At 38.9% G+C, this 13,851-nt stretch overlaps 1 protein-coding gene across 5 annotated transcripts; it reads right to left on the minus strand.

Annotated features, from left to right (window-relative positions):
* Positions 1-378: 378 nt before the first annotated feature.
* Positions 379-9,323, minus strand: LOC111961345 (vesicle-associated membrane protein 8). Of its 5 annotated transcripts, none has more exons than XM_070440920.1 (7): positions 9,247-9,323; positions 3,182-3,323; positions 3,025-3,095; positions 2,848-2,944; positions 2,349-2,450; positions 1,019-1,180; positions 379-820 (listed from the first exon to the last, which is right to left on the minus strand). In XM_070440920.1, the coding sequence occupies exons 2-7, from the start codon at positions 3,293-3,295 to the stop codon at positions 677-679; spliced, it is 690 nt and encodes a 229-aa protein (XP_070297021.1). In that variant the 5' UTR covers positions 3,296-3,323; positions 9,247-9,323; the 3' UTR covers positions 379-676. The 5 variants fall into 5 exon arrangements, with proteins under 5 accessions (XP_070297021.1, XP_023839303.1, XP_023839304.1 ...); XM_023983535.2 differs by lacking the exon at positions 9,247-9,323 and adding an exon at positions 3,590-3,720; XM_023983536.2 differs by lacking the exon at positions 9,247-9,323 and adding an exon at positions 3,459-3,546.
* Between the last annotated feature and the right edge of the window lie 4,528 nt (positions 9,324-13,851).

A 13,851-nucleotide genomic window follows, 5' to 3' on the forward strand; every position in this document is an offset into this window, starting at 1 on the left:
ATAGTGTGGATTGGAGGTGTGAGGCCTAGGGCCATTCCCCCCAGAATGTCCGGGAACTTGGCGGTGCCTGGGTGAAGAGTGAGGTAACATCTCACAGCAAGAACTGGCAAATCCTGGGTGCAGTCCTATGAGGAGGGGAGATGCAACTGCAGTACTTAATGCAGCTGGTGGCCACACCAGATACTGGACTGTTAACTTTGAGTATTATTGAACCACCTTCGATTGTCAGAGACACCTTATTCGCCATTTCAGTTAGTTCAAATGTCTGTGGAACTTGTTCAGTTTATGTCTCAGTTGTTGAATCTTGTTATGTTCATACAAATATTTACACATGTTAAGTTTGCTGAAAATAAACGCAGTGAGGACGTTTCTTTTTTTGCTGAGTTTATATTGTGTATTTTTTTCTTTTTTTAAATAGACAAACAAACATTATGAAATGTATCTTATTAAATATCAAATGAACAGATCCATATAATCCAAAAACAATCAAACAAATTCCAGGAAGCTTATTTACAGAATTCATAATGTGAAATGATTATTTGTCACGTTACTATGCACAATCCACCTTGAATGCGCCTTGGAGGAGACTAAAATAAAATTCAAAACATGACTCGGTGATAGTGGTTCGTCCTTTTCCTTGTGTTGATAATGTAGTACTGTAGGAGCCTGAGGGGATTTAACTGGGGATGACACCTGTAGCAAACAGGATGATGAGGATGAGAATGATCAGAACTATCACGCCAATGATGATCATCATCTTGACGTTCTTCCACCAGTACTTCCGGGCTACCCGCGTGGATGTCCTCTGAAAGGAGTCTGCCTGAAAATGGTAGGAAATTATGGAAGGTTAACTCAAATATAATTGTGTTTCAAGTAAGCTAAAGGAGAAACAGACAGGAAAGAAAATGTAGTTTGGCTGTTTAAAGCCATTCTCCAGACTACAGGAACCGCACTTCCTTATCACCTTGCCAGGATAAGAAAGAAACAAAAACACAATTGTCTTTTTTATAATACTTACGGTTGCTTGTAGGTCATGTGTCTTGTCAACCAAGTCATCTAACCTCTCTCCCCTCTCCAGCACTTTGTTAATGTTGTCTTTGAGTATAACTTTGACTTCGTTGACTTGGCCCTGCACCGAGTCCAGCTTAGAGGAGGCTGGCTGTTGAGAACTGTAGTCAGCCTACAGAGAGGAGGAGGAAGGGGAGAGAATCTTCTCTGAATAACATCAACATATTAGGTATAGCATACTGTGTAAACATTGTCGTCAGAATAACATGACACGTATCATTACTATAGGAGAACCATTTTTATGACCAATTTCACCACAGATCATCACATAGAAGGGAATGGAAAACCTGCATTTGTTCACAGTGTGGAAATTTGCATCTAACTTAGCAATGATAACAGTAGCAACATTAAGAGGACTCGTCAATATCAATTAACTTAAACAAAATGTGCAAAATATAGGAGCCAATACATGATGGGGCAGAATGCAATTCCATACAATTCCAGGACATATCATATGAACATAGTGTATCTGAAAGCAGGGCCAAGTGAATATTGCTTTTAGCGCTCAGCCTCAACCATTCCTTTATTGACACTCTCCTGACAAGAAAATCCTCCTCACAGCTAGGTCACCGATTTGTTTAGTCCAAAAGCTTCTTGCAATGTTACGAGATCACTGGACTCTCAGACATTTACTTACACATGCAAGTCACATGTAAATAATTGTATTCAGAGTCTGTTGTTCCTAGTCTCTGAGGCTTTAACCACTAATGCGCTGCTCACCCTAGTGCTAACAGTTCAGATCATTAGTGTGCCCTCAAGGCATAGAACTGCCTCACAACCTCCACTTGATAAAAGTCAAAATACTTACCATGTCAGAATAGTACAACAAAATGAATATACATCCACAACCACTTCAGTGGGTAAAGGTTTCACAAAGACGTTTTATCCAGACTGACTACAAGCATAGTAAATAAAGTCGAGACAGGTAAAGTCTGTTTCAAGCAGCTGTAGGTTGAGACACAGGTTTCACACAGCGCCTCCCCTCCCTGTAGTTACACATTAACTACTGCTGCTGCACTGGAGCGCTACCATTGGCCCAACGTTAGTCACTCATCTCTTTACATAGAACTAGGATTAGTAGAAAAGACATTGCTCTTAAACCCACCCCATGAAGATCTTCATAACGTTCTATATTTCTATGGCACACCCAATATTGCACGTAGAGCACTTCAGATAGAAACAGGAAATCTGACAGAGATGATGTGATAATAAGAATGTATGTAATGTTGTTCTGATTAAGAATTCTCATTCTACTAATTCTATGTGTCTTTAGGACATACCATCAGCTGTCCAAGCACCTGATGCAGGTCAGAGCTGAATTCATACGGCTGGGCAAAGGCCGCTTTCTTTATCAGGGGGCTGTTAGCAAAGAAACTGCAGACCTGGAAGGCAATAAGAAGTGAAGTCGCTTACTACATAAGCTACACCTGATTTCCATGGCTGGTCACGTTCAGAGCTTTCTGTTCAAACCATGAGGCCAGGAAGAGCAGGGCATACACTATATTTATGGAAATAAGCTCTGCTCTTGTCATTTTAAAGAGACAGATTTGATCTAATTGTTTTGACATGCTTAAGTGTTACTGTTTAGGTATCACAGGATGGTTTAGAATGAATTGTATAACTTGGTGACTTCTGTAAAGAGGGTATAACTTGAAGAAAATAAAGAAACAATTTATTTTGCCATCAAACAGTACCAGTACCCTATGTCTTGTGGTGGAATCTGCCATTGTAACTCGTTATGTAAGCCACTACAGTATAAGATTGTACATGTAAACAGACCTGGTTAAGGAATTCATGGGCCCTCCTGGACTCATAGCTGAGCTCTGTGACACAGACGTAGGACACTCCATCCTCTGACAGGATGTGGTATCTGAACCTGATTGTTAAAACAAACATATTATGGCCAGCACATGGAATTACATTTGCAATGATGTAGTTTAGTAATAGTTATCTCACCCATCCAATTGTATGGACCTTCGATACAGAGCTCCAAACGGAAGAGGTCTCAGAAAATTCAATGCTGCCTCCTACAACCCAGAAATGCATCTACAGTTGTGTTAGGAATAATCCCCCTCCCTCTTACACACACACACACTGACACACACTAGCCTACCTGAAACCTTCCACCTCTGAGAGCAAGATCAGCAAGGATGATGTTGCTTCTTTCTACACAGCAATACACTATTGGCATGGTCTTTGGTTGGTTACAAAAAGTCAAAATACTCATCTGTGCCGCAGTGTTCTTGTAGGCAAATCTGTCATTTGAGGAGAGTAATTATTGCTTGGTTAATCACCAATGAATTTATGATACGCTAAACTCACAAGTTGCATAGGTTTGCAGCAATTTCACTTTGTTGCTACGGTTATCTTTGTCCATCTGATGACCCTACCTTGTAGCCTGTGTGCTTGTCACTTACTTTGTAACACATTATTTAATATAATCTAGCTAGGTCTATGTTGGATTCAAAAGCATATGTAAAAGCATAACGTTAGCTAGTTTAAAACAGAAATAGTAACAAACATTTTGTTAGCTAGCAAAATGGCTAGACCGTTCCGTTTCCAGGGGACGTTAGAATGTCACGAGACATTTTACTCAAGATTCGAAGACACGTCCATCATCAAGTTGAGCAACAGCTGGATGCATGCACATCATATCATGGCCAGTAGTCGGCGCTATTTTTATTTAGTATATATATAATTGTTTTAATCTTTATTTAGCTAGGCAAGTCAGTTAAGAACAAATTCTTATTTACAATGACGGCCTACAAAAAGGCAAAAGGCCTCCTGCGGGGACGGGGGCCTGGGATGAAAAATAAATAAATAAATATAATATAAATATGGGACAAAACACACATCACAACAAGAGAGACAACACTACATAAAGAGAGACCTAAGACAACAACATAGCAAGGCAGCTACACATGACAACACAGCATGGGAGCAACACAACATAACAACAACATGGTAGCAGCACAAAACATGGTACAAACATTATTGGGCACAGACAACAGCACAAAGGGCAAGAAGGTAGAGACAACAATACATCACATGAAGCAGTAAGAGTGTCCATGATTGAGTCTTTGAATGAAGAGATTGAGATAAAACTGTCCAGTTTGAGTGTTTATTGCAGCTCGTTCCAGTCGCTAGCTGCAGCGAACTGAAAAGAGAAGCGACCCAGTGATGTATGTGGAGGATGAGGGCTGCAGTAGATATCTCAGATATGGGGGAGTGAGGCCTAAGAGGGTTTTATAAATAAGCATCAACCAGTGGGTCTTGCGACGGGTATACAGAGATGATCAGTTTACAGAGTAGGATAGAGTGCAGTGATGTGTCCTATATGCAGTGAACTTGAAACTGTCGCCTACTGTAGATGTATAAATGTAATAATCAATCATCAATAGTATGTATGGCATCTGTTTTCTTTCTAACCTCAAATCCAACTCAAGCTTTTGATTGAAGCACTTCTTTAACCGGACCAACTGAAGATGAATCCCAGCTGCAACAGGTCCAGTGTGAAACCACCTCAACATTACTGAACTCTTTGTGCACTATAAACTGTTATGAAGACAGGTATGGTTATGCTGTGAGGAGAGGTCACCTCCAAGGCTATAGTGGCTCTCGTGGAGGTGGTCAGGAACACCGTTAAGAAGATCGGTTATGTTCATTCCTCCAAAGGTACAGTTATTCACAGAGCAGAGTTAGCCTTAGCCAGGGTACCAGACTGTTTATGCATTTATCAATGGGTCATATTTGCAAGACAACATCGGTCCACAATTTAATTTGAAAATAGAGCAAATTGGTTTCTAGTGATAGCCTACATCACGAGGTCAATGCGTACGTGAAAGTGACAGTAATGTAAGGCGGCTGTGTCTTCCACGGTTGGACTGTAAGAGGTGGAACTGTTTCCTCTGGGGTTTGACTCTATGAGGAAACTGTGTCACTGTCTTTCTCTATTTGACTACTATTTCCTATACTACATGGTTTGACTTATACCATGGTTTGACCTCAGTGGCGATTTTAGCATGTAAATCTTGGTGGGGCAAAAAAATACTAAACTGGGATGCATGCCAGCAAAGCCACTACACAACACAACACTAAACAATACATGAATTACACTATAACGGTGACAAACGGTGCCCACAAACTGTTAGGGCCTACATAAAGCTGTCTGGCAGCGAAACAGATCATTCAGCCTCATGTACTGCCCTTCAAAAATACATAGCTGATATGGCTGACTTGCTTAAACAAATGTGGCTTCTAATGACAATTGAGATGTACAAACTATGGTATAAGGGGACAACAAGTGGATAAGAGGCAATCCATAATTTCGACTAAGACGTTAATGAGCGAGCTAGGACAGACGTAGTCAATATAACTATTTGTTTAGCACTTTTGATGTACAGTGATAGTACAATGTACAGTGATAGAATTCAGAACATGGGCCATTCTTACAGTGTTCCCTGTACACCAAGTCAGAACCATAGGATAAATAAAGGGGGCACATAAGCAGACAATGAAAGCTCTTACAATATTCGATGATTACATTTCTCTAAAACAGGTTATAGGCTACATGTGCACCACCAAGTCAGAACAGTAGGCGAAATTAAGAGGGGTAAGTAGACCAAATTATTAGGGTGAGGCACATGGGCTACTAACATCTTACTACACAACATACACTTAATATTACTTTCTTAGGTACAGTATACATATCTCCCTGGCATATTACATCATTTATGCAGCAGTATACAATACATTTTTGGACACACCATGTTGTACTGTGCTCACTTGAACAGGAAGGTGGCGTGGCGGTCCTTCGTGGGCAAATTTTGTCATCAAAGTCTGGCATTCTCTGGATTGATGGTGCATTCAAAACTACTGGGAACTCGGAAAAAACAAGGTTGAATCATGATGACGTCATTGATCTTCAGGTCGTAGCTCTAGAAAGAGGCCGGATTTACAATTCAGAGTTGGATGACTGTTCAAAACGTATTTTCCCAGTCGGAGCTAATTTATTCCCAACTTCCCAGTTGTCTTGAACTCACTGAAGTCTAGTTTTCGCAGTTCCGAGTTAACAGTTGTTTTGAGCACGGCACAAATCATGCTTCATTGACAGCATGGCCAATGTTGAATCTTTATCATTTTAAACTTGGAAAAGAGACACTTAATCCCAGATTTGGGACCACACAGCCACATAACAGGCTAGTTAGTGCTTTGCAATGCTTGCAGTTAGCCACTGTCACTGATTCCTTCCAAACCACTCATTGTTGAATTTGCGATTTCCAACTTGTTGTGTAATGTTTATGTCCAATGGCCGAAGAGCACCGATACATTTTTATCTACAATTTCTCTTCATTATTTCTCTTCATATGACAAGGATTATAAAGGATTTGCCAGTAGATTGTCGACTTGATTCATGATGATGACTGCTAGCTAGGATTTTGAAAGTATGATGTTGACATGAGTCCAATCAAAGCTACTGTTGATATTTTTTTTTATTTCACCTTTATTTAACCAGGTAGGCCAGTTGAGAACAAGTTCTCATTTACAACTGCGACCTGGCCAAGATAAAGCAAAGCAGTGCAACAAAAACAACAACACAGAGTTACACATAAACAAACGTACAGTCAATAACACAATAGAAAAATCAATGTACAGTGTGTGCAAATGTAGAAGATATAACGTGATTTGACGACATTTTATCTGTGGCCAATGACCTTGAGCCTTCTTGGATGGGCACTTCTAATGTAACTCTATGGCAGCACCCAAGGGGCTAGAATTTTCGAGGTCTACCCTTAGGCTTGGCGGTGACGTAGTTTTATATTTTTATTTGTAATTTCTTTACTAAAAATGTGGGGCTCAAAACAGGTGGGGCTCAGCCCTGAATGACGGGTCGCCACTGTTTGACCTATACTACATGGTTTGACCTAAAAGTCGTGTATTGTCTCTCTTCAGGGTTCGACTACAAGACGTGTAACTACCACCTACAGGGTTGTAACTGTCTGCCTCTATTTGACTACTGTCTTCTACACTACAGAGTCTGTCTGCCTCTCCAGGGGTTGACTATAAGACGTGTTGTGGATTGTCAGTCTCTTACAGGTTTTGACTATAAGATGTCTAACTTACTGTTTCTGACTATGAGACGTGCACTGTCTCCTACAGGGTTTGACTATAAGATGTACACTCTCAGAAAAAAGGGTTCCAGAAAAGGGTTCTACATGGAACCATAAAGGTTTCGCCAAAGGGTTCTCCTATGGGGACAACCGAATAACCCATTTAGGATCTAGATAGCCCCTTTTCTCTCCATGGTTTGGCTGTAAGATGTGTAACTGTGTCATTCCACCCATTAGGTGCCTTTTGAGTAGTGTAATATTTTTATATTCTGTCATAAAGAGCACATGTTCAACTTAATAAAAAAATTGTTTCCCCCATCTCAAGAGGTTAAATAAAAAAAATACTTTAGTAAGTGCCTATTAAGTGCCAATGAAAGTAACAGGTTTAAGGACTTAATCTTGAATCAGCCATAAATCCCTTTGCGACAGGGAGAATGGAAGATTGTTGTGTGTAACAGGGAAGGGCAATTAAATGCAAGCTTCGCTAAAACATTGAAATTGTTAAAAGATTTCTAGCCTGTCTATCGACAGTATGGCTAATAGGATTGACATGCTATGGTCAAGCCACTTAGTTTTCCACCACAACATTTCCAAAAAGAGTAGAACCAGCTCACCTATTTTACACTTTGATTAGACTGTTATATGTTCAATGTTTCTTTTGAAAAAACGATTTTAAAAGGAATAGTTTCACCCAGTGGCAGAGCCCCACCTGTTTTGAGCCCCACCTGTTTTTAATTTAGCTTATTTTTCCTTTTTGTTTTTACATGTTATTTACATATCTGTTTGCAATTTTTTTTTTTTTACATAGAAATTGAGTTAATAAAGCCGCATACAAACAGGGTCTCTTTTTTGCTTTCTTGAGTAAGGCAGCTCCAAAATACATGTGTTTCAGCCTAGCTCAGTGCTTTCTGTGGTGGAGGGCAGCCAGTGGAAAATACGGAGCGTAGGGGTTGGTAATGTTCTCTAGTTGCCCCATGATTGGCTGAGTGTTCTGCCACTCATGGGGATACAATACGTCACCGCAAAATCTACAGGGAGAGCTCGAAAATTCAAGCCCTTTGGGTGCTGCCATAAAGTTATATTAGAAGTGCCAATCCAAGAAGGCTCAAGATCATTGATCACAGATAAAATGAAGTCAAATCTTGTTATGTCTCCCGTAGCTTTGATTGGACTGATCATGTCAGCATCATACAGGCAGTTAGATTCGGGTATAAAAAAGGGGCGGATCCTTAATTAAGCAATATTGTCGATGTTTTTTTAAAAGACAGTAAATGAGGCTGAAGTAACTATTTCGCTGCCAGACAAGGCTCCGCTGATAGCCAGGTGTAGCAATGGTAAGGTTTTGGGACTGCTGTTGGGACAGCTTTATGTAGGCCCTAACAGTTTGTGTGCACCGTTTGTCACCGTTATAGTGCAATTAATGTATTGTTTAGTGTTGTGTTGTGTTGTGTAGTGGCTTTACTGGCATGCATCTAAAAAAATGTTTTTTGCCCCACCAAGATTTGCATGCTAAAATCGCCACTGATAATATTTAATAACCGCGGCTTATGAGTCAACCTGCGCAGTAGCAACCAATGCTTGGGTTATTCATATCACTACACTGTATTTGTTTTATTATTTTGTTGAAGGTTTTTCAGGTTATGAAATGTTTTGAATGCAATGCACTAAATATTGTATCTCTAAATGCCAGTGGTTTATGAAATATAACTAAAGGAAAAGCACTTTTTTATTTTGTAAACAGTAATGCAGATTTCATTCTACTCCAGGAGACTCACTCCTACATTCAGATTCTAGTTTTGTCACACCCTGATCTGTTTCACCTGTCTTTGTGATTGTCTCCACCCACCTCCAGGTGTCTCCTGTTTTCCCCATTAGTCGCCGTTGTATTTTTTTAAATTTATTTTATTTATTTTAAATCTTTATTTTAACAGGGAAAACAGACTGAGACCTGGATCTCTTTTACGGCTGTGCCCTGTGTAAACATGTTGACATGTACAGTTTTAGACATACAGACAAGAACATTTCAAAACATACACAATTCAACAGAAACAGAAACAGAAATTTATACCTGTGTTTCCTGTCTCTCTGTACCAGTTCGTCTTGTATTGCCAAGTCAACCAGTGTTTCTCCCAGCTCCCATCTTTCCCAGTCTCTGTTTTTTCCTAGCCCTCCTGTTTTTAAAAAATGTTATAGTATTTTTATTTTTAGGCCTCCTGGTTTTGACCCTTGCCTGTCCTATCCCCTTGTACTGTTTGGATTCGGACCTGTTCACTAAACCCTTGCCTGTCCTGACCTCGAGCCTGCCTATCGTCTGGTATTGTTTGGACTCTAACCTGGTTTATGAACTCTCGCCTGTCCCCGGCCTGCCTTTTGCCTACCCCTTTTGGTACAATAAATATCGTAGCTCAACCATCTGCTTCCTGTGTCTGCATTTGGGTCTCGCCTTTTGCCCTTATAAGTTTTTGGAAATCACAATGGGGAAATACTGTTTATTATAGTCACAGGGCTAGCCACTCAGCTGGTAATATATTGCTTCATAAGTTAAGAGGTGACATTTCAGAGTCTTGTGTGTCCAAAGATGGGAGATGGGTTATATTGATCTCCAAACTAGATAATGTTTTTTTTTTATACGCAATGTGTATGGGTACAATTCTCACACCTCAAATAATACTTTATTTTTGGATCTTGCTGATAAGCTTACTGAGCTGCAAAACAAGTATACAAATGCATGGCTTATAACAGCCAGGGTGTTTCTTTAATACAAACTTGAACGATTATAGGTCAATGACGGTCAGATCTAGAATGGATTTGTTTCTCATTTCTCATTACAGTATGTACAAGAAGTAAACAAGCTCCTTTGATTGATCATAAAATTATATTTTTGAAGTTGGAATGTTCTGAAAAATCCAGTGGCATTCGAGGATACCGGAAACGTAATAATTCACTCCTAAATGATCCAGTCTTTAACAAGAGCATAAAGAACTTGACCATAGACTCATTTAATTCAGATGATTTAGAACCAAAGCATGGAAGTAACTGGGAAATATTTAAGGTAAGATCTATCGCCATTACACTCAGTAAGGAACTATAGAAGCAAAAATGTTTGAAAGACGATGAGCTTATGAATAAATGGAATGTTCTTTTAGAAAAGGCTACCCTTTCAAATGAGGAAGAAACAGATTTGAATACATCTCGAATAGAACTAGATCAAATGTACATTCATTTAGCTAAAGGGGCCTTTATTAGATCTAGAGCAAAATGGGTTGAGGAGGGTGAGAAACACAAGCTGTTTTTTTGCTCTTGAAAAAAGAAACTATAAGACCAAATCTCTTAGTGCCTTAAATATTGACAACACCTTGTATAAAGACCCTATGGGCATCACTAGCTTTGTGTAATCTTTCTATGACAATCTGAATACATTTAATGGGATTGAATATACATTTAATGGGATTGAATGGGAACATTTTATGAAACATGCCCATGGTCATGTACCAATGATTTCTGATGAGTTCAAGTCCATATGGGAAGATGAGTTTTCTATAGAACAGATTAGAGATGCGCTTCAATCTATGAAGAAGGACAAAGCACCTGGAACAGATGGTCTTTCTGCAGAATGTTATTTACACGTTTGGGAACATTTAGAGGGACCAGTATTCAACATGTTCCAAGAATGCCTAGCTAAGGGTGAAATTATCACTACAAGAGGTTATTTCCTTGATACCGAAACTTGATAAAGATCCCCTTTTCATAGATAATTGGATACCTATTACATTATTAAATACAGATGATAAATTGATTACTTTAGCATATGCCAATAGACTTACAATGGACTTACTAAACCATCTTATTCATGAAAGGTCTCATGAAAGGTTTCATGAAAGGTCGCCACATCAGCTGTAACATTGGGTTCGTTTTAGACTTGATTGATTATGCAGATTCAATTGACTCAGAGGCTATTGTTTTATTCCTCGACTTTTGTAAAGCATTTGATACAACTGAACACAAATTCCTAATACAGTCGTTGTACACTTTTGGTTTCGGGACTAGCTTTGTGTCTGTTATCAATATGCTTTACAATGATATTAATAGTTATATTATGATTAATCTTAACACATCTAAAATATTTAATATTCACCGTAGTGTACGCCAGGGTTGCCCTATTTCAACTTTCTTATTCCTTTTAGTTGTAGAATGACTATATATTAGGATTTTAAACAACCCTGAATTTAAAGGTATTTCAATATTTGGAAAATATATACAAATATCTCAATTAGCAGACGACACAGCTCTGTTTCTGAAAGACAAGGGTCAAGTTGCTATTGCACTTTAAATTATCTAATCATTCTCTTCAGCTTCTGGTCTGTAACTTTACTTAAATAAATGTGAAATATTCACCATACATAACTCAAATTACCAATCTGTTGAGAATATTCTAGTGAAAGATCATGTGAAATATTTAGCGGTGCACATGGTGAAAAACCATATTGTCCATCAACATCTCAATTTCTCTGAGATTAAAGAAAACAAAATCCATCTCTAATAACTGGCTCCAGCCTGACCTCTATTATTGGAAGGGTTGTATTGTCCAAAGCAGAGGGTCTGTCACGTTTTGTCTACCCTGCTCTATCCCTATCTGTAGCTGATCAAACCAGCAAGGAAATCAACAAGACTTCCCTAGACTTTCTATGGAAAAATAAACAACACAAACTTAAGAAGTCTGTAATATCAAACCAAAGAGCTGATGGTGGGCTTGAAGTACTAGACTTCATTGATATCAACAATACCTTTCAAATATGTATGCTTAGCTCTGTATCTATATGGTACTTCATTCCCTGTCATATTTTTATGAGACTGTTCTCCTGCCAAATTACCCATCAAACTGTTCAAAGCAAGCTTTTTTAGCCTGGAAACACTGTTATGTCCGCAACTTCTCCCCACACAAGGCACTTCTGTGGAACAACAAAGATATCGTTGTTAAAAACAAGTATTTGTTCTTCACTAAGTGGTTTGAAAGAAATATTATATTTGTGCTTGATTTATTTGATAAAGAAGGAAATATACTCTCTTATAGAAAGTTCTTAGACACATCTAACTTCCCAATACATGAAAAATGATTTAATTCTATACGCAAAGCAATACCTTCAGGACATACTCAATTAATGAAATCTCATCTGTGTTTTGGAGAACATAGATGCACAAATTACGATAGATGCACAATTTATGTAAGAAGGTTGCCCTCTGCTGGATAAGAAATGTAATAATACATTCTTAAGAGCTTTGTAACTCCAAAAACAAGATCTCTCCTAGAGGGAAATTCTTCTGGAATGCATATATTACTGAAATTGAATGAAAGAAAGCTTGGTTGCTCCCTCACAAATGTTGTATATCAAATAAAGTAAAATAAATTAACTTTAAAATCGTGCACAACATATACCCTTGCAATAACTTGTCTAAATTCATGGACTTAGAGGACATATGCCTTTTCTGTGGTAAAGAAGGGGAAACTATTATACACATTTTTTGTGAGTGTGACTCTGTGAAGTTATTTTGGAGCGAGTTAAGTATCTACATTTTTTATTTCATTAATGAGACCCATGTATTTACAATGAAAGATAATATGTATTATTCATGTAACGGCTGTCGTCGGTGGAAGAAGGTGAGGACCAAGGTGCAGCGTAGTAAGTGTTCATGATATTTAATAATAATCAAAACTGAACACTGAATAACAAAACAACAAAGAAACAACCGAAAACAGTTCTGTCTGGTGCAGACACACAAAGACTGAAAATAACCACCCACAAAACCCAACAGAAAACAGGCTATCTAAATATGGTTCCCAATCAGAGACAATGACTAACACCTGCCTCTGATTGAGAACCATATCAGGCCAAACGACAAAACCAAAAGAGAAACACAAAACATAGATAAACCACCCAACTCACGCCCTGACCACACTAAAACAAAGAAAATACAAAAGAACTATGGTCAGAACGTGACAATTCAAATGAAAACAAAACTACGGAATTTGTCGTTCATTTCTTCATTCTCTCTGGTAAATGTTATATAAACAAATATTAGAAATCTGTCCCCAAATGCAATATATTTTTATTTGAAATCCAATATTTAATTAAAAACAAATAACAAAAAGCCACTGTATTCCCCAGGTGGTAAAGGTAGGCAATAACACGTCTGCAACGCTGATCCTCAACACTGGGGCCCCTCAGGGGTCCGTGCTTAGTCCCCTCCTGTACTCCCTGTTCACCCACGACTGTGTGGCCAACCACGACTCCAACGCCATCATTAAGTTTGCTGACTACACAACAGTGGTAGGCCTCATTATCGACAACGATGAGACAGTCTATAGGGAGGAGGTCAGAGATCTGGCAGTGTGATGCCAGGTAAACAATCTCTCCCTCAATATGAGCAAGACAAAGGAGCTGATCGTGGACAACAGGAAAAGGCGGAAGAGGACCGAACAGGCCCCCATTAACATCGACGGGCTTAGTGGAGCGGGTCGAGAGTTTAAAGTTCCTTGGTGTCCACATCACCACTAAACACCAGTGTCCAAAACACATCAAGACAGTTGTGAAGAGGGCACAACAACACCTTTCCCCCTCAGGAGACTGGAAAAGATTTGGCATGAGTCCCCAGATCCTCAAAAAGTATTACAGCT

The sequence above is a fragment of the Salvelinus sp. IW2-2015 genome, linkage group LG4q.1:29 (genome assembly GCF_002910315.2).
Source record: "Salvelinus sp. IW2-2015 linkage group LG4q.1:29, ASM291031v2, whole genome shotgun sequence".
NCBI classification, from domain to species: Eukaryota; Metazoa; Chordata; class Actinopteri; order Salmoniformes; family Salmonidae; genus Salvelinus; species Salvelinus sp. IW2-2015.